At 55.8% G+C, this 26,024-nt stretch overlaps 1 protein-coding gene across 8 annotated transcripts in view; it reads left to right on the top strand.

The window, feature by feature from the left end:
* IGSF9B (immunoglobulin superfamily member 9B) overlaps positions 1–26,024 on the top strand; it is a 50,163-nt gene that overhangs the window by 9,703 nt on the left and 14,436 nt on the right. For 3 of the 8 annotated variants that reach the window (XR_013341128.2, XR_014949983.1, XM_021525805.3), the window contains exons 4-19: positions 1,369–1,520; positions 2,607–2,724; positions 3,534–3,675; positions 3,805–3,950; positions 6,205–6,347; positions 7,124–7,264; positions 8,467–8,583; positions 10,198–10,290; positions 10,395–10,545; positions 11,085–11,208; positions 13,893–14,068; positions 14,659–14,885; positions 15,720–15,804; positions 17,026–17,187; positions 17,913–17,958; positions 19,263–20,894. Coding sequence is in view for 5 of the 8 variants with exons in the window: in XM_021525805.3 (XP_021381480.2) it covers positions 1,369–1,520; positions 2,607–2,724; positions 3,534–3,675; positions 3,805–3,950; positions 6,205–6,347; positions 7,124–7,264; positions 8,467–8,583; positions 10,198–10,290; positions 10,395–10,545; positions 11,085–11,208; positions 13,893–14,068; positions 14,659–14,885; positions 15,720–15,804; positions 17,026–17,187; positions 17,913–17,958; positions 19,263–20,894 (3,655 nt within the window). In the remaining 3 variants the exon portion in view is untranslated. Of the gene's footprint in view, positions 1–1,368; positions 1,521–2,606; positions 2,725–3,533; positions 3,676–3,804; positions 3,951–6,204; positions 6,348–7,123; positions 7,265–8,466; positions 8,584–10,197; positions 10,291–10,394; positions 10,546–11,084; positions 11,209–13,892; positions 14,069–14,658; positions 14,886–15,719; positions 15,805–17,025; positions 17,188–17,912; positions 17,959–19,262; positions 20,895–21,260; positions 21,587–22,372; positions 22,419–26,024 lie in introns of all 8 variants that reach the window. The other 5 variants (XR_002465039.3, XM_021525810.3, XM_021525807.3 and 2 more) reach the window with 5 other exon arrangements.

Here is a 26,024-nt window from a genome sequence, read left to right as displayed (position 1 = left end):
GCGGTGCCAAAATGGGATTTCTGCTGGATGCTGGATGTCTGCTGCATGCTGGGCCTCAATGGCATCTGTGCCTGGCAGACACGCGAGCCTGAAGCCATCCAGGCTGGCTGATCCGGCCAGGGTGTGACTTCAAAAGGGACAAAGTTTTATTAGGGATTCCTCAGTTTAATTACATGGAGCTTGTTTAAAGGAGAGACATCAAGAACCGGGGCTGGGAATGAATCACCTCTCAGCAAACAGATCAGAAAATCAAATCTTTGTTTTCTTGAAATTCAGATTTACTCAAATTACTTTTTCATTTTATTAAGGCTGTATATTAAACTAATTAACAAATTGTCATTCTCTGCATCAGGAGAGAGATCTTTATTTTTAGCCCAGCAGCAGGGCTGTGCCTCTCCTGCTGCAGTGGGGTGGCTGGAGAGATGTGGCCACTGGCAGCTCCTCGCTGGTCTTGCCTTGACCTTGTGCAATTAATTTAACCTTTGGGGGGATGGCTGTGCTGTGGCACAGAGCAGAACCACCTAATTGAGCCCAATTAGTGAGCGGGAGCTTTGCAAGCAGGGCCGTGCAGGCCACCAGCCCCATCCCTGCCTGCTGCTTCCTGCTTTCCCCCAACCTGCTAATGAGCTCCGAGGGCTTGGGAAGGAGGGCAAGAGGAGGAGGAAGGAGGAGGAGGATGGTGGTGCCTGGCTCACCTCTGCCACGTGCACGGATCCTGCACACTGCCAGCCGGAGGGGCTGGAAATGGCCCCAGGTGCCCTGTCCCTCCCCTTGGCAAAATGGGCTGTTTTTGGGGCTTTATGCAGCACGGGGTGTGCAGGGGCTTAATAACAATATAATAACCATAATCCTCCCAGCCCGAGGAATTGCTTTCAGGGTGAGGGCTGTGGCTTTTCCCCAGCGCATTACAACGCTTAATTTTCTTAGGGGGAAAATAAAAATCATTTGGGGAGAAACAAAATATAATTCCTTTTTTTTTTTTTTTTTTTCCTTTCTTTTCCCCCCAAGCAGATTAAATTGCCAACCTGTCTTCCTCTAAAGTGGGCTTTAACAACCGCGGGTAATTAGGGGCGGGCTGTAATCCTGCCAGCCTCTTTCATCAGGAAGGAGCCTTTCGATCTGCACTGCGGTGTTTTCCCATGTTTTGACAATAGCGAGTTAATGTGCAGCGGGGTGGGTGGGGGGAGGACGTGGTGCTGCTGGGGAGGAGAGGCAACAGGGCTGGGGTGCGGTGGCACCTCTTGCTCGGTGTCCCCAGGGACACCTTTGGGGTGGTCCCAGCGCTGCCCTGGGGATGTGCAGAGTGTCCCCGTGTGCCCTCAGACCCAGAGTGGCCAGGGGTGAGCCGGTGGTCTCCTGTGCCCCCAGCTCCCCCCACGTTCACCGAGACCCCGCCGCAGTACGTAGAGGCGAAGGAGGGCAGCAGCGTCACCCTGACCTGCATGGCGTTCGGGAACCCCAAGCCCATCGTCACCTGGCTCAGAGAGGGAGACCTTCTGGGTGCCAGTGGCAAGTACCAGGTAGGTGGGTGAGGGCAGCCGTGGGGACTCCTGGGCTGGGAGCTGGCAGGGACGGTATTGACAGGCCCACGGTGGCGGCAGCTCCGCCGTGCCTGGAGCCAGCCGAGCTTTCTCAGCACTTCTCCTTGGTGAGATGCCCATTTTGCCCCACCCCATCCCTGCTGAGCAGCAGCCTGTAACGCTGCCAGCCCTTGGGTGCAGGCTGGAGACCCTCCAAGTGCTTGGGAGAGCCCTGCCCCTGACCTGCTCCCTGCACACTCAGCCCAGGGGCCAAGACCCTGGAGATGGGGTGGGGGCTGCAGCCGGGGGTAGTGTCCCCCCTGGCAGGGACGGATGCAGCAGGGCTGGAGCAGGGCAGGGTTGAGCAGGGGGGATTTCCCCTCCTCCCCTCCCTTCAGGACCCTTTTTGCATCCCAGAGGCTCCCAGGCAGAGATTCCCCCCTGAGCTGTAATTGGTAAATCAGGCATTGGAATCAGCGCAGGCACTAATGAGAGTAATTAGGAATCATTTGTTACTAATTGAAATAGAAGGATGAGGCAGAATGAGGTGGGGGGAAAGCCTGGCTGGGAGGCCTCCCTGTGCATTGGGGTGCTGCTGCCCCAAAGGTGACAGTCCCTTGTCCATCCTTCTGCTGTGTCCCCAGGGGAATCCATCCCCTCCTCTTCCAGCTGAGAGGTGGCCCCACAGGGAGGACAGTGGCCAAGCTGGGGTCTGCCCCTCATCCCCCAGCGATGGAGCAGGTCCTTGGTGGGCAGGGAATGCTCCAGCAAGGCTCCTTGTGAAGCTCCAATGGTGCTTGGCAGGAGTGGTTTGGAGCCTGCTGCCTTGCCAGTCACTTCTGGGAGATGAATGCGCTGGGATGGTTATTTATTTATTTCATGATTTTTTTTTTTTCCTTCCCCTTGGCGTCGAGCAGAAAGGCGTGTGTTGGTTTATTAATATCCCACGTCTTGCAGAGCGGGGAAACCCGTCTCTCATCCGGCCCTAAAAGCGCCAGCAGCTCTCTGCCGTGGGAAGCAGGGAGGGTCTTTCCCCATCCTCCTGGGGGTCCCTGCCCACGCTCCAGGCCCTTCCCTTGTTCCCAGGTGAGCGACGGGAGCCTCACGGTGCTCTCGGTCAGCCGGGAGGACAGAGGTGCCTACACCTGCCGGGCCTACAGCATCCAGGGCGAGGCTGTGCACACCACGCGCCTGCTCGTCCAAGGTGAGACCTTCCAGCTCCTCAGCATCCCCTGGGAAGCCAGCATGGGGGGATTCCACGGGCCACAGGGCTGTGCTGTCACCCTGGGGCACCCTCTGTGCCTGGCACGGTGCTGGCTGCCCTGTGGCTCTGCATCCTGTTTGTAGGATGGAGGAATCTGCTTAATTGGGCCGCGGTGGTGGCTGTGCTGATGAGCAGCCCGGCCCTGATGGCAGCTTGGTTTTGTTTGGGAAGCGGGGAAAGGATTGAGGCTGTCATGAAGCGCCTCGTCAGACAGTGGTGATGCATGACAGGCCTCCTGCTCCTTGCTCCCTCTCTTATTAAATAAATCTTTAATTAGGTCAACAGCGACCAGCAGAGAGAGGAGCACGGGGTGTCTTCTGCTCTGCTTTTGTGGCAGGGGTGAGCTGCTGGCTCCTGGCAGTCTGTTCCCCCTGGATTTTTCCTGTGGGTGATACTGTTCTCCAGAAGTGCTGGGAATGAAGGGAGGTGTGTCCTTGTGTGCCCTGGGAGAAGATGTAGAGATTAGGGAGAGGGCTGGGAATAACAGGGTCACTGTGGCTCTCTGTTAGCCCAGAGATTATGGAAAGCGTTGGGAATAACAGGGTCACTGTGGTTCTCTGTTAGCTCAGAGATTAGGGAGAGGGCTGGGAATAACAGGGTCACTGTGGTTCCCATAGGATCCAGGCTAGCCCTGCCCCAGAGTCACCCAGCAGCTCCCAGCCAAAACGCTGTGATGGAACTGAACCTGAGCAACCTTTGTGGGGACACCTGTAGTGGTGGGAGTGACACCTTCCTCTTGCCCCCTCCAGGACCTCCCTTTATCGTTTCCCCTCCGGAGAACATCACAGTCAACATCTCCCAGGATGCGCTGTTCACCTGCCAGGCCGAGGCGTATCCCGGGAACCTCACCTACCTGTGGTACTGGGAGGAGGAGAACGTCTACTTCAAGAAGTGAGTTTATAGCTGGTGGGGCAGCGTGTTCTCCTCCTCCTGCTGCTCCTGGGTTGTACAGGGAGCTGGCATTGTGTTAGGTTTTGCTCCGGGCTCTCCTTGTGATCCTCCTCTCCTCTTCTCCTGCAGTGACTTGAAGCTGAGGGTGCGGATCCTGATCGATGGGACGCTGATTATTTTCCGTGTCAAACCAGAGGATGCTGGAAAATACACCTGTATCCCCAGCAACAGCCTGGGCCGCTCGCCATCAGCCTCTGCCTACCTGACAGTGCAGTGTGAGTGCAGGGATGGGGCTGGGACTGGTACCACCTGCCTCCCAGGCAGCCCCAGAGGCTCTCTTGTCCTGGTGTGACACTGGGAGAACCAGGCTGATGTGACAGCAGCCTCTGGATGAACACGGAATCATCCTTGGCAAAAAGGAGTACGAGCATCTCCCACGTGGGTGTGGGAGACAAGAAAGCAAATGGTCTGAGTGACACTGCTCAGCAGGGACCGGTGTCCACCTGGGCTACAAGTGGTTTTTAATTAGCGAGCATCATCCCATGGCTGCTCCCCGACTGTCCTCACCCTGCCGGGGTGAGCTAAGGGCTCTCCGTGCCAAGGTGTATTTTTTGGTGCTCGTTTGGGGGGTTTGTTGCTGTGAACGGCGCGGTTCTGCGAGCTCGGTGTGTCACATTTTTCAGGCGGTAAGTGATCTAAACAAGCGGAGGAGAAAGGGCTGCGGCAGGAGCGTTGCTTCCCACGCTCGCAGCTCTCCCGGAATCCCGGGCGGTAATGGGTAGTGTGCCACCGGCATCCTGTGGCATTCCACAGTAATGGCCTCAATTGCCACCGCTCCAATTGCAATATTGCTCGGCTCGGAAAGACTTTGCCGTTTTTATTTCATAATGAAAGACAGGCCTGAGCAAAGTGGGCTCTCAGCGTGGATTTTTCCTGGCTGCCTTAGAGCTGCTGCTGCCTTTAGACCTGGTGCTGGTTAGTGGGGAGCTTCTGAGAGAAGGGCTGGCACCCCTGTGGGGATGGGTGAAGGGGCAGAGTGGGCAGGGGGATGCTGTGAGTAGTGCTGTGCCCAGGCTCAGGCGTGATTTGGGGCTTGGATGTTCCCAGCTGGGTGGCTCTTGGGAAAGCCTGTGGGCTCAGGCCATTAAATCTGCCCTGCCGCTAATCCAGGGCCGCTTGTCAGGGCTGATAGCTGTTAAAAATAGCTCTAATGGCAGGGAGAACAGGCTCGGACAATCTGCTGCTCAGCCAGGCTTCCGAACAAGGAAGGGTGCTCAGCTTTTGGTGCCACAAACCCTTTTCCTCCTGAGCAAACCTCATACACACGGGGGTGATGCCTCCGGAGGGAGCTTCCCATCCTCCAAAAGCAGATGGGGACACAGCTCTGGGTCATTAGTGGGCTGGGCTGGCCCCTGGCCAGTGACCTAGTAGTGAAAGGCTCGATCCCATTACCCTCTCCCGCACTGCTGGAGTCCTTGATTACATTTCCTAAGAGGTGGAGTTAAGCAGAGGGGGGTAAAGCCTGCTCCATATGTGGCACTGGGCAATCTGGGTTATGGTGCCACTGCCGGGGGCATGCACTTCTGGGGAGTGGCTGGGGTGACGTGCTGGGAGCAGAGCTCCCAGATTCTGCTGGTTTTGCCCCAAGAAAGCAATAATCTTCCACATCTTCCATCCCTTCCCATTAAGCACCTTAATGTTTACCCCCTACTTTGCATCAGCAGTGCACCCCAAAACCCCTATATTTATCCCTTAATGCAGTGTAAGCCCCATCAGGATTTTCCCATAACCTCGTGCTACCGGTGTCTAGACGAGAGTGTAGAAATACTCTTCTTATTAAAAATAACATTTTTTTCAAAAGCTTCTTATTAAAGAAAGTCTAGATTCTCTTCAACCCACTCGCACTTAATTAAAAAGCTCTTAGAAGTGCTGTTAATGACACATTCTAGACTGGAGGATTGCGAGACACCTCTCTGCGTGGGTGGTGCAGCGTGGAGGGGGGGGTTAGATATGTATTTTAAGGTTTTTGCATCTTGGAAAGGGTGAGGTGGATGCTGTTCAACATGACCCAGCCTCAATAAGGCACGAGTACAAGCAGATATGGGAGGTAAAGGACTCATGGAAGCCTGGACATAGATCCCTTTTCCTATCTGGGTGTGTTTAAGGCCTTGCAGTTGAAGTGGTTTTGGTTGCTTGTATGTAGAAACAGTCTGTGTTGGGTGTTCATCACATCTGGCACGTGTTGTGCTGTAATGGAGCAGTGCAGGCTTCAGCAGGATGCAAGTTGATGTGGAATTGGGAGCAGGAATATCTCCCATTTCTTCTTAAATACAATCTTTAATGAGCCCCTGGACATGAGCAAAGCCTCCCAGAAATTCCAGGTATTCCAGAGGATTTGTGTGTAGCAAACTTGGCTTAACAGCCTGTGGGAGCCAGGGTGCTGCTGGGTTTGGAATTCATTACAAAAGTGAGGCTGGGAGGAGGGATGAGCTCTCTGCCCATGCTAACGTGGTGCTGCTGCCCTGGCAGATCCTGCCCGCGTGGTGAACATGCCCCCCATCATCTACGTTCCCATCGGGATCCACGGGTACATCCGCTGCCCGGTGGAGGCAGAGCCCCCGGTCACGCTGGTCAAGTGGAACAAGGACGGGCGTCCCCTGCGAATCGAGAAGGTAACGAAGCCCCCGGGGAGGGGAGAGGGGGCACAGAGGGGTTGGCACCCTCATGTCCTTGGCAAACACCAGTGAGCACCACCAGGCACCCTGCAGGTCCCTTTCTGTTGGGAGAGAAGAACCTCATGGATGGCATGATGCTGCTTTTCCTTATCAGCTGTGGGCAGAGATAACTCCAGCTCTTGTACGGAGCCCACGGTGCCTGTGGACATTCTGTGTCTCCGACCTCTGCTGTCTTCCCCCTAAAGTCACCTCCTGATGGCCCTGTTTTATTTTCCCAATGGCAAGCGGTGGTTAAAAGACCCTTTTAACAAATCTACATCTTCCCCTAATCATGGTTTGATAGTCTGAGCAAGGATATTAGCCATGAAATATTTAAAGAAAACGCTCAATATTTTAAATTTTTTGCTTAAATATTAACGATTTGAAGTTTTAATTCCATTTAAAGCTGTTGCTGCTGTGGCCTCGTGGTCCTTGGTGCCCTCAGGTCTCCAGGTGGAGATGTCTTGCTGACTCTAGAACAAGTTTTATTTAGTGTTAGATTCTGATCTTAAATCATTTGGGCTACATGAAGGAGCCTGGCTGTCTTTGGACGGGCTGATGTTACCTAAATTTCCTCTCTCTGTTGAGGAGATGCTTTGGATGTTGGGAGTGGGATTGGGCATCTCCTGGAGATGTGACAGCACCCTGGGCGTGGGTGGGGGCTTGGCTGAGAGGGAAATAGGGAGCTGTGGTGGGTGTGGGATGCACGAGCTCCCTGGTTCTCCCTGCTGCAGTATTCTGGCTGGAACCTGCTGGAAGACGGGTCGATCCGGATCGAGGAGGCCACTGAAGATGCTCTCGGCACTTACACCTGTGTGCCTTATAACGCCCTGGGTACGATGGGCCAGTCTCCCCCTGCCCGACTGGTACTGAAGGTAACTCTTCTGCCAAAATCCCGTGGCTTTGCTGGGAGCAGTGTCCTCGGGGCCAGGAGCAGCTCCTGGGGCTGTGTGGGGAAGAGCAGAGGCTCCAGGGTGAGGGCGTGTCTGTGCTGTGGTTGGGGAAGTGCTTCCCACCAGCACAGGCAAACCCCCGGGGCACCCTGTCTGGTGGAGCTGGAAATATCCAGCAGCACGGGTTTTGATGCTGGACTGGGGTAGTCTGAGGAAACATCTCCCTGGAATGTCCCCTTTGCCAACAAAACACTTAGCCCTGCTGGCCCCGGCTCGGGTTCAGGAGGATTTTAATAAATGGATGATTTGAGCTCCACGTGCTCCGGCTGCGTGCGGCGCCTGGGGCGCGCCGAGCTCCCGGTGCAGCTCCCGGTGCAGCTGGGGTGGGAGCTGCTGCCTCTTCCCTCCCTGAGCACGGAGTCCTGTGCCTGGGAGGGAGCCGTGGTGATTCATGGTGTCTCGCCGAGGTTCGGATGATAACACTCTGTGTACCAGACACACACATCCGCCGGGGCGGCTGCCGGGGCGAGGAAATCAGGGTGATGGCTGATGTGATGTGGGTGGCTTTCTTCCTGTTTCGAGGAGGTAAAAAGCAAGATGCTGCTCAGCCTGAAGAGAAGTTGTGTGGAGTTGTCACAACAGCCTTCCTGTGTCTAAGGGGGCCTGCAAGGAAGGTGGAGAGGGAATCTTTGTCAGGAACTGTAGAGATGGGACAAGGGGTAATGGGATCAAACTGAAGGAGGCAAAATTTAGGTTAGATATTAGGAGAAAGCTCTTCTGTGTGAAGGTGATGAGGCCCTGGCACAGGTTTCCCAGAGAAGCTGTGGCTGCCCTATCCCTGGAAGTGTCCAAAGCCAGGTTGGAGCAATCTGTGATAGTGGAATGTGTCCCTGCCCATGGCAGAGAGTGGAATGGGATGAGCTTTAACGTACTTTCCAACCCAAACCACTTTGTGATTCCATGTTTCCATGCTCCAGTGCGGTGGCTCTTTGTAGAGAATGTCCCTCCAGGTGTGTAATTTGGTCTGCCATTGAGGCTCCTTATCACATGTTCTCCACACAATTTTCCTTGCAATGCCTCAAGCTTGTCTAGAATGGGGATTGGGTTGGTCTGGCAAGGGCTTGGTTTTGATGATGGGAATTTGGGCAGGCTGACACTCCTTGTTTTCCCTTGTTTGGCTGCAGGACCCCCCCTATTTCACGGTGCTACCAGGCTGGGAGTACAGACAGGAGGCAGGGAGGGAGCTGTTGATTCCTTGCGCTGCTGCCGGAGACCCCTTTCCCATCATCGCCTGGAGAAAGGTACCCGGCCTGCCAGACAAATCTGCAGTGCCTTTGGCTTTTGGTGAATATTGCAGACAGAGAAGCCACACTCTGTCCCGGTAAGAACAAACTGCAGGTACAGCTGCTTCGCTTTGGGCTGAGCCACTGCCGTCCTGTCCCGCAGGTGGGTGGGGGAAGCCCGGCTTGTGGCCGCCGAGTGATCCGGGAAACCGACACGGCAGCATCCGCAAAGCTGAAACGCTGCCCCCGCCCCGGCCCCCTCCTCGGCCTCGCCACACTGCCCCCAGGACACCCTCCTCCTTGCCTGGCTCCCAGGTGGTCACCAGCAGGACGTGGCAGTCGTGGCAATGCCGTTCTCGCAGCACTCGCAGCACTCCTGTGGCGGGAGGGGATGTGTCACTGCAGCACATCCAGGGGTCTCTTGGCTCTGGATCAGTCAGCAGCTGCTTTATTGCCCCAAGACTTCAAAGGAAGAAGCTGTTTTAATGATCCTGAACTGGATATGAAGGCTTCAAGATGTCCCTTGTCATAGAGCGGGGTGTGGTGGCACAGCCTGGGAGCAGTGAGGGCTTTGCAGTCCTCCTGTAGCCTTCCCCTTGCTTCCCACCTTTACTACTCCCATAGGAAAGCCACTTGCAGGAGACCTCCTGGGCTCTTTGTTGTGCTGTCAGGAACTTCCCTCCAAGCCATCCATGCCCTTCTTAGGGCTCTTGAGAGTGATCTGGGTCCCTCTGTCACCCAGTGGGAGCATCCCCAATCCTTGCGTCTTGAGCTGCTGCATCTCTGGGTCCCTTTTAGCAGCACGAGGAGGACCATGACTTGTACACATTGCAAGTGACCTGCCTCAGGCTTGTTGGCTGTTTAGTCTTTTTATCCACCTTATTTTTCTTTCCATGCCCTCACTAGGTTCAGCCAGGTTTCTTTCCAATCCCACTTGTGTCCTCTTCTGGTCCTCCTCATTTTGTGGCTCTGGGCTTATCTCCTCCAACTCCAGTCAGGCCTGGCTTGGGCTGGGCTTAATTTGCCAGTGGCAGAAGCCAACTTCCTCCCTCCCCATCAGCCCACCAGTGCTGACCAGTCTCTTGAAGAACTCCTTGCCTTGCACTGGTAACCCCTCGTGTCCATGGGCTCCTCTGCTTCTCCTTCTTTGCATCAGCCTGTGGGTCCTGGTGTTGATCAGCAGAATCCCCACATGAAGAACAGCTGAAGAGGACTCAGGACAACGTGGGATTTGCACAACTTTGCCTGATGGACATAAATGAGTTGTTACAAGATCCATCTTTCCGCTCGGCTTGAGAGATTCCAGGCGCCTCCACGCACGCCATCCTCCCACATCCCCATGGGGCCCTCGCTGCCCAGACCTCTGACGTGAAGGGTCCACCTCTCATCTGCTGCTACCTGAGGCTGAGGGGCAGTTTGGGCATCTCCTGGGGCAGCCTATGCCTTCCCCATCCCTGGAGGGGGTTTGCTGGGATGCCCAGCGCCGCTCCTTGCAGCAGTTTCAGCTTTGAGCGCCGGAGGTTGAGCCCCGGCGCGGGGCTCGGTGTCCGTGCGAGTGCCGTGGGGTTTCCCGCTTGTGTGTGAGTGCTGAGCAGCAGCCTCCTGACGCATGCCTCTCGCGTTGCCCCCCAGGTCCTCTCGGAAACGGGGGAACCGTCTGCCCTGCCACGACCGGAGAGCCCGGATCCCCTGCCGGTGGCCGGCGGTGTCCCCTGGGCCGCGCAGGTAGCTTAGTGACCCCGCCGCCGCCTCGCCCTGCCCCACGCCCCGCTGCTCAGTCATGTTTTTTTCTCTCTCTGCCTGGCCCCCCACCCCGCTCCTTGCCCAAGGTAGGGAAGCCCAGCAGGAGCAAGCACAACACGCTGCCCGGCGGGACCCTGCAGATCCGCTCCCTCGGCAAGGACGACCACGGCGAGTGGGAGTGTGTCGCCACCAACATCGTCGCAAGCATTACTGCCAGCACCCACCTGACCGTCGTAGGTATGGGCAGGGGGGAAAGGGGCCTGGGGAGAGCCCCCCAGGCAAGGCAGGAGATGGGCGTGCTCCCCACAAGGAGAACTGTGGTGGCAGGACAAGGGGGAGTGGCTTTAAACTGAGAGACAGCAGGTTTAGATGGGATATTGGGAAGAAATTCCTCTCTTTGAGAGGGATGAGGCACTGGTACTGTGCCCTATCTCTGGAAGTGTTCAAGGTCAAGTTGGACAGGGCTTGGAGCAGCCTGATCTACTGGAAGGTGTCCCTGCCCGTGTCAGGAGGGTTTGAGTAGCTCTCCCTCTAAGTTCCTTCCAACCCAAACCACTCTATGATTCTAAGAGCGATGTCTCCTTTAAATGTTATTTCCTGGTGCAGTTGCCTTTCTCTGTGCTGTTATTTTGGCCACCTGTCCTGTTGCCATCTCCAGCAGAGATGGCCTCGGCCCTTGGCTTGGTGCAAGAGGAGTCTCCTTGGACCATGGCTTGGGAGAAGAGCCCTTCCAGCCCTGGAGCTGCTCCCCTCTAAGCTGTCCCCTCTCTCTGCAGGGACAAGCCCTCACGCCCCAACCAGCGTGCACGTGGTGGCCGCCATGACCTCAGCCAACGTCTCCTGGGAGCCCGGCTATGACGGTGGATACGAGCAGACTTTCTCAGTTTGGTACGGCCCTCTGTGAGTCATCCTGGCATGCTTTGCTCTCTGCTTCTTTTCCTTCCTAGCCGACCCGAGCTTCGAGCAGCCGGGGGGAGGAGGGTGGGGAGGGTGGTGTGCCCAGCTCTGTGCCCCTGGGGCTGACAGGGCTGAGCTCCCTCGGGGCTCCTGGGAGAGATGGGTGGTGCTGGTGGTGGGATCACGTAGTTCCCGTATTTCCTCTCCCTTCTGTGCTGGCCTCTGCCTCCGTCTGCCCCAGCAGGTTTTACTCTGCTTGTGGTACGTGGGAGATGCTTTGCATTCGTGTAGCTGTGCCTCTGGCATCTAATTTCAAAATAAACTGTTTATGAGGCTTAACAGCCAGGGAGAGGATGGAAAATGCAACCTTTAGAGAGCGTGTCCTGGAAGAGCTGTGACTAAGCAGAAATGTTCTCTCCTCGCTCCGTGGCTCCCTGGAGGTGGTTAAATCCCAGCTGAGATCATGACCAGCCACTGTGAGATCCTGGCACTGGGGCTTTGCTCCCATAGCTCCTGTGCTCCCCAGCACGCAGGTGCATCCCACCTTCCTGCCAGGCTCGGCCCTGTGCCTCTCCCCTGGGGCAGGAGAGGGAGAAATGTAGCTGCAGCAAGGCTGGGGTTTTCTTTGGGCTCTGCTGTTGTCATCTTCTTCTAAAGAATCATCCTTGGAAACGTGGAGAGGGTGATGTGTTCCCTTTCCAGGCTTGGGCTGGCATTCTTCAGCCTTTCCTCTCGCTCTCTCCTTCTTTCCTTGCCTTAATTTGCCCTGATGGAGGCTGCTGATAGAGAGGAGAGAGGGAGATGCTGCCTGTAATGATTTCTGCTCTGCTCCAGCCTGGGGCTGGACTGTCTGTCTGGAGCTGGAAAGAAGGAATGGATTGAACAGAGAGGGGGAAATGAGGGAGCAAGCTGAGCAGTGCAGACCTTGCTTTGATGAAAATGTCCTTGGGAAGGAGTGGTTAAACCTCTTTGCTCTGGCTGCATCAGCAGCTGCTGCTGCTCTTGCTCTGCAGCCTACTCTCGGATTCCTGCCTCCTCGTGGCTCTTCCAGACTCCACAGGGAGGGAGCAGCCAGCAGGAAAGGGAGTTTGCACCAAGCTTGCATTAAGGAATTCACAGGGAGCTATGGGGACTTTGGACAGGGAGGCAGTGACCCTAGGGTGTGATCCCTGGGGGCTGTGCTGTTCCCTGGGCCCAGGGATCTGGGACACAGCTGGCTCATGTAGTGCCACCCAGAGTGCCATCCGTGTGCTTTCCTCCCTGCTGTGCCTGTGGGATGCTCAAGCACAACATGGCTCCATTTTCTCTGGGTTCGTGCTCTCCTCCCGTGTCTGCTGCTGTTGAGGCTGGAAATGCAAACCCCGCTCCCCAGGGGTGGCCAGGGCCAGCACAGCATTCCAGCTGCACCACATCCTCCCTCAGCAAGGGGTTCTCCCAGTTCAGCGCTGCATTTATCCCCTGCTTTCCCCACCCTCAGCCCCTCCCTCGTGTGTCCCTGCCCGCAGCAGTGCAGGGAAGGAGGGATGTGAGGGCAGTAGGATTAAACACTGCAGGGAAAGCTGCCCTGCTGCCCTCCTGCCTCTGCCACGGTGGTGAGGGATCCTGGGATCTGCAGTCCCAGCTGGAGCTGCAGTGATCCAGAGGTTTTCCCTGGGTTTGGCAGAGGCACACAGCACATGCATGGCTCTCCACCAACCTGCTCGTTTCCATGGCTTGCTGCTGTTTCTCTGCCTCACTTTGTGCTCCCTGGACAACAGCAGCATTATTTCTCTTTCCTCCATCTTTTCCTGCTGGGTGGATTCACCTGGCTGTGTGCTGGTGGCTGCAGATGTGCCCCCTTACCTGTCCAGGACAGACCATCTGCACCAATCCTTCCCAAATCCTCCATGGACACCACCAAATTCTGCAGCTGAGGGCTCAGACTCCCTAAAACATCTTTCTAACACAAGCACCTATACTTGCAGTCTAGCAGTCATGCAGTGGTGCTGCTTTGGGATGTGGGATCCTGGTGGGATTAATGGCTTATGGAGGAGTCTGCATGCTCCTGGGTGGCACTGGGATGGCTCTGGGAGGGTTTTTCACCTGGGTTTGTGGTTAGAACCCAGCACGGTTGTGTCCTGCACTCCCTGCCAGTGCCTCTGCTGCTCTGCCAAACCCTGAGTGGTGCCCCAGGCTGTGCTGGCAGCCCCCGACTTGTGCAAATGTGGCAGAGATGGGGATTTAGTTAAATGTCTCTTGTGGGATGACATGTACAGGGCTACAGCTGAGGGAGAACTTGGCTCTGGCTCAGGAGATGTCGAGGTATAAATGGGAACAGGGCCTGTCTCCTGCGTCAGCCGTTCCCTTTGCAGCACTCACCAAAATGCTCCAGCTCCCGCTTTCGCCATGGAAAACTGGTGGAGACTGAGTCAGAGCAGGGCTGTTGGCACTGCTCCTATCCCTGACCCCGCTCAGGGCAGAGGGGAGAGCTGGTGGCAGTGCCCCTGAGAGCTGGTGGGACACGAGGGCATGGTGTCCTCTGCCAGCTTGTGGGTGGCGAGTGACTGCCCCATGTCCATCCACATCACTGCTGTCAAACCAAACCATCGCTCGGGAAAGCTCCATTTTTGCATAAGAAGTTGATGCTGCCTCTTGTCCTCCCTGTCAAAGACACCTTCCCCTGAGGATGCTCCCTGTTCTCTCGGCAGGATGAAGAGAGCCCAGTTTGGACCCCATGACTGGCTGTCTCTCCCTGTGCCAGCTGGTTCCAGTTGGCTGCTGGTGGATACCTTGGAACCAGAGACTGCCTACCAGTTCAGTGTCTTGGCTCAAAACAAGCTGGGCACCAGCTCCTTCAGTGAGGTGGTCACTGTGAACACTCTAGGTAGGTCCTCCTTGGGATCAGGGGAGGGCTGGGAAGGGATCTGGCAGGTCTGTGGGGAGAAGGGGCCCTTTGCCTTGCTCCGTGTGTCCTATCTGCCAGAGATGGAGATGAACATCATCAGCAATAGTTTCCAGCCATGTAGGAGATAGTTTGTGGAGGGTCCTGGATGAAGCTTGCAGACTTTGCTGGATGCATGAGGCTCTGGAAGGCTTGTCCTGAGACACAGCACAGGAGAGCTGTACTGTGCCAGTCAGCTTTTAGATCTTCCTTAAGTTCAGCTGGGATCAGGAGGTATTAACAGAGCACGAGATCACTCGTTACAGCTCAGAGCCTTTGGGCTCTCAGGTGGAGGTGGGAGGAAGCAGGAAAGCCTGGAATCATGGCCTCATTTGTCCAGTGCCTTTTGAAAATCCACTTTTCTATGTCTGTGATAAGAGACCAGACTCCCAAAGCGTGCCCTAAACTCCTGGAATGTGGGAACAGCCACAGTGGTCCTCCTGCTGCTGCTGGGGGCACGTGTGGAAGAGGATCTCCTGTGCTTGCCCTGCCCCAGCTCAGAGGTGTCCCTGTCCCTTCTGCTCTGTCCCCAGCATTCCCTGTAACAACTCCAGAGCCTCTGGTGTTGGTTACCCCACCGAGGTGCCTAACAGCCAACCGGACACAGCAAGGCGTCCTCCTGTCGTGGCTCCCTCCCGCCAACCACAGCTTCCCCATCGACCGCTACATCATGGAATTCCGCGTGGCAGAGAAGTGGGAGATCCTGGATGATGGCATCCCGGGCTCCGAGAGCGAGTTCTTCGCCAAGGACTTGTCCCAGGTGAGCAGGGGGTGCCCACGCCACACCCAGCTCAATGGTCTTTTCCAGCCTTTATGGTTCTGTGATAATATTGCACCGTCTGCTGCAGCTCTGGGGAAGTTTTGGAGTGGCTTGATCAAGGAGCTGGGCAAGTGTTGGAAAAGAGAGAATATTTTAATGATTTTAGTTGCTGGTGTTAAGTAATCAAAATCAATATACATATAAATGATAAATAGTGTGTTACTCTTCAATTACTCTTAGCCAGTGTTTGGCAAAGTTGTTATAAGCTACTTTTGTAGGAACACAGCTTGAGAAAATGGCTGAGACTTAAAGTTTTGATGAAGTCAGTCTGATATGCTTCAATGAACAAAGGGACAGAAAGATGTATTGTTGAGGTTGGAATGTAGGGTTTATGGACCACAAGGACATTTTACAGAAACCAGAAGCTAAAGAGATGAACAAAGTCTCAGTATACATTAGAAAGTCCCTACAGGAGGAAAAAGATACTAAAAATATGCACTAATTAGCATAAGAAGCGAGAAATCAATAACCAATAGAGGATAGAATACTAATTAATGAAAGAAGAATTTTGTAACTTAGAACCAATGAACAATAATCTTTGTTTGATGAAAACCTATAAATAGATGAAAAAGTTTTATATCTGTGTCTGGGTGGAGGCCAGAATTTTGGCTGGCCACACAAAATGGCCACACACCCCCTGGGCAAGGATAAAAGCTTGACTTGCTAACATTAAGAAGGTGTTGTTAGAGGGTTTTATTTATCTGGGGGATGTTGGAGGTTCTGGTAGGACTGGAGGCTGCGTGGGGGCCCTGACGGGTGTGCTTGGTGTTGCAGGACACCTGGTACGAGTTCCGTGTGCTGGCGGTCATGCAGGATCTCATCAGCGAACCCAGCAACGTCGCTGGCGTGTCCAGCACAGGTGAGGGCTGGCTCCTCTTCTCCCCACGGCTGTGGGGCTGAGAGCTGGGCTGAGGGGGCTGCCGTGGGTGTGCTGAACGCTGCGCTGACCCCAGGCTGCCGCGATGGGAGCAGGCGAGGACAAATCCGCGGAGCCCCGCAGAGCCCAGCACGCCCCGGCTCTGCGGTGAGCCTGGAGAACAAAGCTCCGAGCGGGCACTGGCGCAGCCTGGGAGCGGGAATGAAAGGTGGAGAGAGGGAAAAGCAGCACTGCAGTGCAGAGTCCACAGGGAAAAGAGCTTTGCAAGCAGGGAGACTGCAACGTGCTGCAGTTGGTGTGTGTTCCCTGCCTATGCAGCTCGGAGGATGCTCCTCGAGCAGAGGGGCAGGCGGAGGAGGTTGTGATGGCGCTGGGGAAGGCGAGGGCAGCAGGAAGGGATGGGGATGCGGCGAGCCTGGATTTTCTGGCTCTCGTGGAAAGCCCAGCCCGGCTGTGCTGCGATGCTGCGGTCTCTCTCTGCCCCCAAGTGGTGCTGGTCTGGTGAGGAGAGCTTGCTGCAGCCTCCCTGCTGGCTGCCCTTGCTCCTCACGCCCAGCTTTTCTGATGGGGTTTGGCAGGTGCCCGTGGGGGAATGCGCTGATCCTGGATATGGCAAACAGCAGGAGCACTGAGGTGTGCAGGGTGCACATCTGCACGTGTCCCCAGCTGAGGTCCGCTGGGGCTTCACGTGTGCTCCTGCTTAGCAAAGGGTTTGGAGCCCGGTTTTCGTTGGAATGCTGAAATGGAGAGGTTGAAATACCTTGTGCTGCTGCAGTGGGTTATTCAGCCAGGAGGTGACTGCAGGTTTGCTGCAGCTGTGTGTTTAGACATAAATATGTATTTGTTTGGTGTGGAAGCTTCTTCCCTGGGTGTCCACCAACTAACACAGAAAGGTTTATCAGGTTGCTTTGGGAAATCTGATCTAGTTGAAGATGTCCCTGCTTATTGTAGCGGAGTTGGACAAGAAAGCCTTAAACAGCCCTTTCCAACCCAAACTATCTTATGATTCTGTGATCTGCTGTGAGATGACCAAATCCCTTGGCCCTGAAACAGCTCTGATTGCTCTCCCTGTGTGGGCTGGCTTGGAAGCAGGGTCTTTACAGATATTATCATTCCTGGAGACTATCACTGCCTCCGCACTCTGGAGTTCCCCTTCCCTGGGGAAGGCAGCAGGTGTAACACTGCCCTGTGTTTTTTCCCCAGATGTTTTTCCTCAGCCTGACCTGACGGACGAGGGCCTAGCCCGCCCGGTGCTGGCTGGCATCGTTGCCACCATCTGCTTCCTGGCTGCTGCCATCCTCTTCAGCACACTCGCCGCCTGCTTCGTCAACAAGCAACGCAAACGCAAGCTCAAGCGCAAGAAAGGTGAGTCCATTCCCGGTCTGCTTCCTCCCTCCTTCCTGTCTCCCCCTCGTTTCTCCCCCCTGGTTGTGTTGTGGTCGTAACCTTCTTCCCTGTCTGTCTCTTCTTCGTCCGTGCGCGTCCTCAGGTGAAGCCCTGACTTCCTCCCTCGGCTGTGCCTGAAAGCGCCCGTGGTCGGGAGCGGGAGAGGCAGGGTGGGTGAAGAGGCGCCAGAGAAACTAGCCTGGGAATTCCGAGGGAGCTCTCCCACGTGGTGATAACTCCTAGAGCTGGGGATTTAGGGCTGGGCTGTCCTCTGGGATGCAGACGGGGGGCACTGCTCACCTCCTCCAGGTCCCCCCGGAGCTGGGCTCGCCAGCCGCTCCCAGCCTGGAGTGGGCACTGCTGGGCTAGAGAAGATCCCAAAGGAGACCCTGCTGCTCTGCTTCCCAAAAGCTGGGACTGCAGCCTCCATGCAGGAGTGGCTGGTAGGGAAAAGGGCGGCTGGGGAGCTGGAGAGGGCAGGGAAGCAGCTCCATCTCCTCCAAGCTGCGGGGCTGTGGCAGCAGGACGGGCAGGACCCTGTGACGGGAGCTGTTTGTTGTCAGCAACCATTAAAGCACTGGAGCAATGAAACCTTGGCCTCTTGTTGAGTGTCTTTTGTTGTCGTGATGTTGAGTCTGTCTTGTCTCTGTCGTGTTGCGCCTCCTCAGCGTTCTCTCTTCTTTCCCCTTTTTATTCTCTTCCAGACCCTCCTCTCTCGATAACCCACTGCAGGAAGAGTTTGGAGTCCCCGTAAGTATCTGTCTTAGCTGCAGCACCAGGCTGTGGGGTCTTCAAGGTGCCTCCCTCCTGCAGTCATTGCAAAGCTCCAATGGAAATATCTCATCCTTATTTGGTTGCTCCTGATGAGCTGTTTTTGGGTGTTCCCTGAGCTTGTGGGAGCGCAGCAGTTCACAAGAGACAAATGGGCATTGGAGCAGAAAGCGGCAGGGACAAATGCAGCAAACTGAGCTAAGAGATGACCCTGCTGGATCTGTGAACATTTTACAAAGCTGGAGTTGGCTGGTGGAACTCAATTCAACACCAGTTGGAAGGGGCTCCTTAGGACAAGGACTAGCCTGCTGCACATGGAGTCCTTCCTACCAGCTCAGTATAATTTTTGAGTCATTCTCTGTTGGCTCTTTTTTTTTTCCTGGGAAATTCATCTTTTCTCCTGAAGAGTGCCCTGCTGAAGCCTCTTTCCACATGTGCCCAAAGGTGGTGGATCGTGGTGCTGCAGAAGCCACAGCTGCTTGCAGAGCCCATCAAAAGCATGTGTAGCTGCAAATCAGCAGGAGCATCTTCCCGGTGGGAGTGCAAGAGTCTGGGATGTGGACACCTCATTCTTTGGCTCCTCGACTGTTGGAAAATGTCCTGGTGCCGGTGGATCTGAATCTTACTTGTTTTCAGTTCATCCACTGCACTGAAATAACCTGCACTGTCTGTTGAATCTGCTGTCATTTGCCTCTCAATCCTGTTTGTCCAAGGCTCTCTGGATAGGGATGCGGGAACTAACCTGATGCTCCCTGACTTTTGAGGTGCTCAGCCTAAAGTCTGAGTGTTGAGAATGGGAGAAAGATTTGGTCTGAAATGATCCGTCAGCATCTCCAAGTGAGGGGTTGAGTTCTGTAGGAGGGAGCATTTGCCTGACGTCCCTCTTCTCAGGGCCTTTCCTGGGCATGGATAGCTCAGGTGGACATAAGAAACCCCAGAAGGAATTGGAAGCGAGCTCTGGATGTGTCTTTTTTCCCTGTGGGGCTGTGGAGCTTGTTGCAAAGTCTTGGTGGGGCTTGTTGTGAGGTGTTGGGATGTTGGTGGAGCTTATTGTGAGGTGTTTGTGTGAGCTTTCAGCCCCAGGTGTTCCAAGCTGCCCTCCCAAGGAGCAGGGATGCTGTGCACCGCTGCTGGTGAGACTCTGCCAATTTCTCCCAGAGGTTCCTCTTTTGAGAGCTGCTAGCACGTTGTTTCCCGGATCCAGAGTTGTTCTTCTGGGCGAGAAGGGCTCCTTTCTGCTCCAGGTGACCGTCCCCTCTTGGTTTTTCTCCCCTGTGGTCCAGGTTGTCTTCCGGCAAGGTGAGTCCCGAGAGCATCCGCACACTCCGTCCCCCCTCGGAGTCCTCTGACGACCAGGGCCCTCAGGCCAAGCGGATGCTGAGCCCCACCAAGGAGAAGGAGCTCTCCCTTTACAAGAAGACCAAACGAGCCATCAGCAGCAAGAAGTACAGCGTCTCCAAGGCGGAGGCCGAAGCTGAGGCCACCACTCCGATCGAGCTCATCAGCCGCGGGCCGGACGGACGCTTCGTCATGGACCCGGCGGAGATGGAGCCCTCCCTGAAGACACGGCGGATCGAGGGCTTCCCCTTCGTGGAGGAGACGGACATGTACCCCGAGTTCAGGCAGTCGGACGAGGAGAACGACGACCCCGTTGTCCCCACCTCCGTGACCGCCCTGAAAGCCCAGCTCACCCCTCTCTCCTCCAGCCAGGAGTCCTACCTTCAGCCACCAGCATACAGCCCCCGGTTCCACCGGGCGCTGGAGGGTCCCGGCGCCCTGCAGGCCACTGGCCAGGCCCGCCCGCCAGCCCCCCGGGCTTTCCACCACCAGTTTTACGGTTACCTCAGCAGCAGCAGCCCCGGGGAGGTGGACCCGCCGCCCTTCTACATGCCAGAAGTCAGCCCGCTGAGCTCGGTCATGTCCTCCCCACCGCTGCCCCCCGAGGGGCCCTTCGGACACCCCACCATCCCCGAGGAGAACGGGGAGAATGCCTCCAACAGCACGCTGCCCCTGGCCCAGACCCCCACGGGGGGCCGGTCCCCCGAGCCCTGGGGCAGGGCCGAGTTCCCCTTCGGCAGCCTGGAGCTGGCCCCTGCGCCGTTCCCCCACCAGCTCCAGCCCTGCGAGGCGGCCGAGGGCTCCCAGCCCACGGGCTGCCTTCCTCGGGGGCCACCACCCTCCTCCCTCCAGGTGGTCCCCGCATCCTACTCGGGCATCCTGCCCCTGGAGGCACCAAAGAGCTGGACCGGCAAGTCACCGGGCAGGGGTCAATCCTCCGTGCCCACTACCACCAAGTGGCAGGACAAACCTATGCAACCCATGGGATGTCAAGGGCAGCTAAGACATACCAGCCAAGGTATGGGCATACCCGTGTTGCCTTACCACGAACCGTCCGAGCCCGTCGGCCCCAGCGGCACAAGCACATTCAGCCTGGACACCAGGTGGTACGAGCCCCAACCCCGACCTCGGCCCAGCCCTCGGCAGGTCAGGAGGGCTGAGCCCAGTTTACATCAGGTGGTGCTACAACCTTCAAGGCTTTCTCCTCTGACCCAAAGTCCCCTGAGCTCCCGCAACAGCTCCCCGGAGCTGACTGCCCGCGCCCGGCCCCGCCCGGGGCTCATCCAGCAGGCGGAGGTGTCGGAGATCACGCTGCAGCCGCCCGCGGCCGTCAGCTTCTCCCGCAAATCCACGCCGTCCTCCACGGGATCTCCGGCGCCGAGCAGCCGCGGGGACAGCCCCAGCTTCCGACCGACCACCGCCTTCACCCCCGTGGGCACCGGCTTCTCCAACTCCCAGGGCTCCTCCCTGCCCGTGGACACCATGGATGTTTTCGGAGACATCCCTTCTCCAAGGAGGGCTGACGAGGAGATTCTCCAACCGGAGCCGACATCCACCACCACGGTAGCCGCCACAGGGTAAGTGCGTGAGCCCCGTGGTGATCCCCCCCGGCCCCTTCCTGGCTTCCCCCACCCTGCCTTACCCACTCCCTCTGACTCCCTCCCTGCCATCACCATCCCAACTGGTAGGGTCTCTCTGGGCACGCTGCAGCATCCCTTTTGGAGACGGCGTCCCGCGGGCTTTGCTAGGCAGAGGCTGGTGCCACGGGCATGGGTTGCATGGCCGCCGCCCGAGAGCGCTGGGTTTTAGGCAGGCGACCTTCCCGGTCCCTTGGGAATCTGGAAGCGCCGTGACTTGGGCTACGGGCCGTCTACCAGGTGTACAAAGACCTGGCTCGCTTAGGTAAGTGTCCTGGTGTCACTGGAGGTTGTTTCCTCTTCTAGCTGCTGGCTCTTGGCTTTCTTCGAACGTTAGGGCCGCCGCCGCCGCGCCTCTGTCTTCCTCCTCTTCCTTCCCGCGGAGTCTAGAGAGCTTTAATGCATGACAGAAACAGCTATCACGGTCACCGCCCCACCTGCAAAAGGGATGCTGCAGCCCCAGGACGCGGGCAGGGAGAGATCAAGGACTTAGCCACACCAGCAGCATGTCAGGAGAGGAGCAAAAATAAAAATAAACTAAGCCCAGCGGAGATCGGGAGGCTGCCGGCACGCTCAGATCCTGCCCTAAAGAGGGATGTGGCTGCACTAGACAGTAGCGGCTGGTTTTCCAGGTACCAGGGTTGCTCCAGGCAAAAGCGTCTCTCTCTCTCTCTCTTTCTCTCTATTTCTCCTCTTTCCTTCCGTCTTTCACAGCACCTTAGACCCCGTAGCCGTGCTTTCGTCCCATCCTTTCGTCTCGCTTCATTCTGGCTTCTTGTCTGGTGGGGTCGAGCCCCCTCCTCCAGCTTGTGGCAGAGAGGAGTCGGGGGCCGGGGCTCCCAGCCCCGCGGAGCCGGCGCGGTCGGAGGCGTTCGGAGAAGAGGCTGTGTTCTGGGGAGGGGGGAGGCAGCGTTTCACCCCGCAGTGCCCTCCGCATTTCACTCCCGCCCTCTGGTACCTGGAAGCGTTATGGCCTTAGCAAATCCCTGAACGGGAGGAAGGAGGGCTCAGGGGGGAGAGGATGGGGAGGGAGAACAGCTGGATGAGCCTGAAATGACTTCTGTGTGCCTCTGGAAAACCCAGCTACGGAGCGATGCAGGCAGGGATGTAGTCACAGGTCCATGTCTCTAGCAGGGCATGCCAAGGAGAGCCAGCTCCAGGACAGAGCCGTGTTAGAGCAGCACTGTTGTCCGTGCTTTTATGCAGTGTATCCATTCGCTTTGTTGATTATCGTTTTTGTTTCTTCTTTTCCTTTCTCTTCTGTTTCTTTCCCCCTTTCTTCTCCAGCCTCGTTTCGTTTGTGTTTCAGTTTGGTTTCTTTCCCTCCTTTTTCCTTTGGAGTTGTTGACGTGCTGATGTGTTGCGGAGCTCGGCTCCTTGCGGGTGTTGATAACTGCTTTGTTTTTGATTAATCTCAGCTATCTGGGCAGTGTTGTCGAGACAAGCTTCTCCTCAGCTCAATAGGTAAGGGTGATCCATGTCCGAAAGGATGGTGTGGGTGCTGTGGAGGGTGGCTGGGAGCGGGGCATGACAGGGGACACGGAAGGGGCTTTTCCAATACCATCTCTTCCTTTAAAGGGGAATATGGAATGTGAAAACACTAGGAAACACCTCTGGACGCACAGTCTCTGTGGCTTTTGGGTTTCCCCTCCCAGCAGCACACGCTGCTCCCCTGCCTTCGGGGCTGGGGTTTGGGATGAGCCGAGCTGCCGTCTCCCTGGGCTGCCCTTCCTTTCTCGGGGGCTGGTGACACACGTGGCACTTTTGGCCCTGGCAGGGTGCACAGGGGTTGTGTGGTGTTAGGGAGGTGTGTGTTGAGGTGGGGTTGTCCCAGATGATCCAAACCAGGAGGAGCCCACAGCTACCCCCTGGAGCCAGGAAAAAACAGCCACCTCTGGAGCCACCAGCTTTACACAGCAAGCTCAGGGTGGGCTCCAAAAATCAGTCTCCAGCTGCAGTCCAGCACACAGAGAATTTTGTTTCAAGCACTATCTGGATCTGTTTTATTTTCCCAAGTCTCCTCAATCACAGAAAATGGAGGAAGTCTTTCTCTCAAGATGGATTGTATGCTTGGCAGCAGCAGAACTACGGTCTCAGACTTCCAGAAAGGTGTTTTTTCATTGCCATCACAGGTGTAGTCATGGGAAAATCCTTGAAATTCTCCTTGGAGAAATCTTTGACTTCTTCTGACTCAGCCGTAATTAAACTGCACTAAACAGATCTTGAAAGACTCTTCCAAGAAAATTCCTCCTGGGCTGCCTTCATGGGCCTGGTTTCCTAGATAGCCATGGGCATTTCTGGAACAGGGATGGAGTAATCTGGAGATGGTTTTCAGACCTTAGAAGCAGAAGAATATCACTAAAGCTGCCAAATCCAGATGGAATAATAATAATTTGTAGACTTAATAGACCCAGAGAATTGGCAGCACTTGTTTGGTCATCAGCCAGGCTGGTTGTGAAAGCAGAGATGGGATTGTAGATGTGCCTGTTTCTAAGGGCATGGCCATACCCAAACTTCCCTAGGACACATCTCACAAAAGATGTGTTTGCTGCCTTGGTTGGGAAGGGTCAAGGTCCTGGCTGATTCTCTCCAACAGCCTGAGGAACCTTGTTGGGCTGGGAAAAAGCCTCGTGAGAGAGAGGTGGGATGCCTAGAGAAATCAGGGAGATGTTTCCAGGAGAGGGGAATTCCTCCAGCTGACCTGGAGGGTTGTCCTGGGGTGGGGAGAGCAGGATTGGCGAGGAGGGGGTGCTGGATGTGTGTGCACCATGGAGGAGCCATCCTCTTGGCGTGACAAAACCCATCCCGTTTGAGCCTCCAAGTCTCTTGAGCACTTCTTCTGTTTTTCCTTGCTGATCCCGGCGCAGGGCATCCTGTGAGGATCAAAGCTGGCACCAAGCCTTGGTGAGATCTGGGCTGTGCCAGGCTTTTTGGGAATGGGGAAGCCCTCAGAGAGGATGTGGCTGTTTGTTCTTGCTCTGTGGCCCTTCCCTGCTCTGGCAGCATTAGGGACACGAGCAGTCACGGCTTTAGCACAGCAGAGGTGAGTCCAGGCTCGTGTCTGAGGTTGGTGTGGCTTTTTTTTAGATCCTGGTTGGCTCCAGTGCTGGCTGCCGTGGGCTGATGGATTTTGAGGAGCAGGGTGACACTGCCCAGCAAGGTGGGAGCATCCGTGTGTCCTACTCCAGGATGCTGCTGGGAGCTGCAGTCACAGGGGCAGCTCCAGAGTCATTATCCCCAAAAAGGGGAAACCAGCAGAATAAATCTCACTTCAATAAGCAAGGAATCCCATAGAGAGCCCAGCCAAGTAATTTCTTGATGATTTGGGGTTATAAAATTGTCAGTGCATGCGGAGCAGGCCAGACCAGCCAGACCAGCCAGATTTCTCTATTGCAGCATTAGAAGCTGAGAGGAGAAGGAGAGGCAGCATGTGGGCTCCCTGCTGCAGCATGGTGGCTTTTGCTAGGTGCAGCTCAGGTAGTTTTTATGGATGGGCAGGGATAAATGATGCAATGACTGAGCCAGCACGAGGAGTTCTCCCATCTTCTTTTCTTAGGATGCAGCGCGCATCTTGGAGCAGGGAAAAGGGGGCTGTCGTCTCCCTGCAGAGGGAAACCCAAAAACCACAGACAAGGCACCAAGCTCCCCTGCGCCTTGGCACGGCAGCCTGCTCTGGGTGGCCTCCCCAGGCCCCCCTTGCCAGGGCAGCACTGCCAGTGCTGGGAGCTGGGGGGCTTGGCAGTGGCGTAGCGTTGAGTGACGAAGGGACGTCGGCGCCAGGCGTGCGGGAGGAGCAGCAGCCCTGGCTCCCCGCTTGAAAGAAAACAGGTTCCCCTTTAAAGACTGTCCATGTGCTGATCCTCTGCATGTGTTCCATGCCTCCTTCCGCTTGGAGAAGTTGTGAGTCCGCTTGTCTGAGTGCGTTTTTCTTTTCTTTCTTAATTATTATTATTATTCTTATTATTATTATTCTTGTTACTTTATTTTTATTTTCAGTCTCTTTAATTTCCTTATATATTTTCTCACTCCTGTTTTTCATTTATCTTCCTCTCTCCCCTCCCCTTCCCCATGACTGTATCCCCCTCTTCCTGTCCAGCCCGGCCCCGTTTCCCTCGCCTTCTCTCCTCTCCGTCAGCATGGTGGTGAAGTCCGTTGTGTAGATGAGTTGTGGTGTCTGCAGACCTGTAGGAGGGCACCCCTTCTCTGGTGTGCTCCCCACTGTGACCAGCCCCTTCCTCCCTCCCTCCCTGCTGGCGGTGCCTTGGCGGCAGAGCAGCCCTGGCTGGGGCTGTCACCGCCGTTTCTCTGGCACCTCTTGTGCTGAAGGATCTCAAGCGTTCCAGGATGGAGGCAGCAGACAGCACTGCCTCGGAGCAGAGTGGAAATTCTGACTTGCAGGAGCCTCGTGTAGGAGAACTGAGCTCTTCATGTGAGGAAGATGAAGGGCTGAAGGACACAGTGGGCTCCTTTCAAGTGGATACTCTATCCAAGTGGATGCTCTAACATGCCCGAACTACTCCTGGATGTCAATGTCTTGGCTCAAGGAGAGGAGGAGACAGGGAGGGTGTGTTCAGACCTCCATGAGGTTGAATATATATGAATATACATATAGGATCATTGAATCTCCTGCACCCTTCCTTTATATGGGTTTCCCTTCTGAGTGGAAAGAGCTCAGTGATGATTTCAGGCATCTTCTCCCTTATACCTTTGCTTTGTACATGGAAGGACATTTGAAGAAGAGCAGCTGTGATGTGTGTTGGGCTGGATACTTCTCCTCTACTTCCTTTTCCTGTCCTGGGACTCTTGAAGGTCCTTCAGTACCTTTGTGGCCTCTCCAGTACCTCCCAGTCCATGCAGTCCAGACACTTGCTCATGCAGAAGGGTTTTCCTTTGAAGACTCAAGGAAAACTGCTGCTCCAGGTGTTGGTGGTACCTTGCAGAAGGTTGGTGCCAGGAGTTCACGTGGGCTTCTCAAAGCTCCTTTGCTTGGCTGTACACTGAAGTTTCCAGAAGTTCTCCCACCTCCCTGAACATTTCATCTGTTGGTATTCAAGAGCTCCTTCATGCGTG

The sequence above is a fragment of the Lonchura striata genome, chromosome 24 (genome assembly GCF_050655825.1).
Source record: "Lonchura striata isolate lonStrDom1 chromosome 24, ASM5065582v1, whole genome shotgun sequence".
Lineage (NCBI taxonomy): Eukaryota > Metazoa > Chordata > Aves > Passeriformes > Estrildidae > Lonchura > Lonchura striata.
This window is presented reverse-complemented; position numbering and strand designations above follow the sequence as displayed.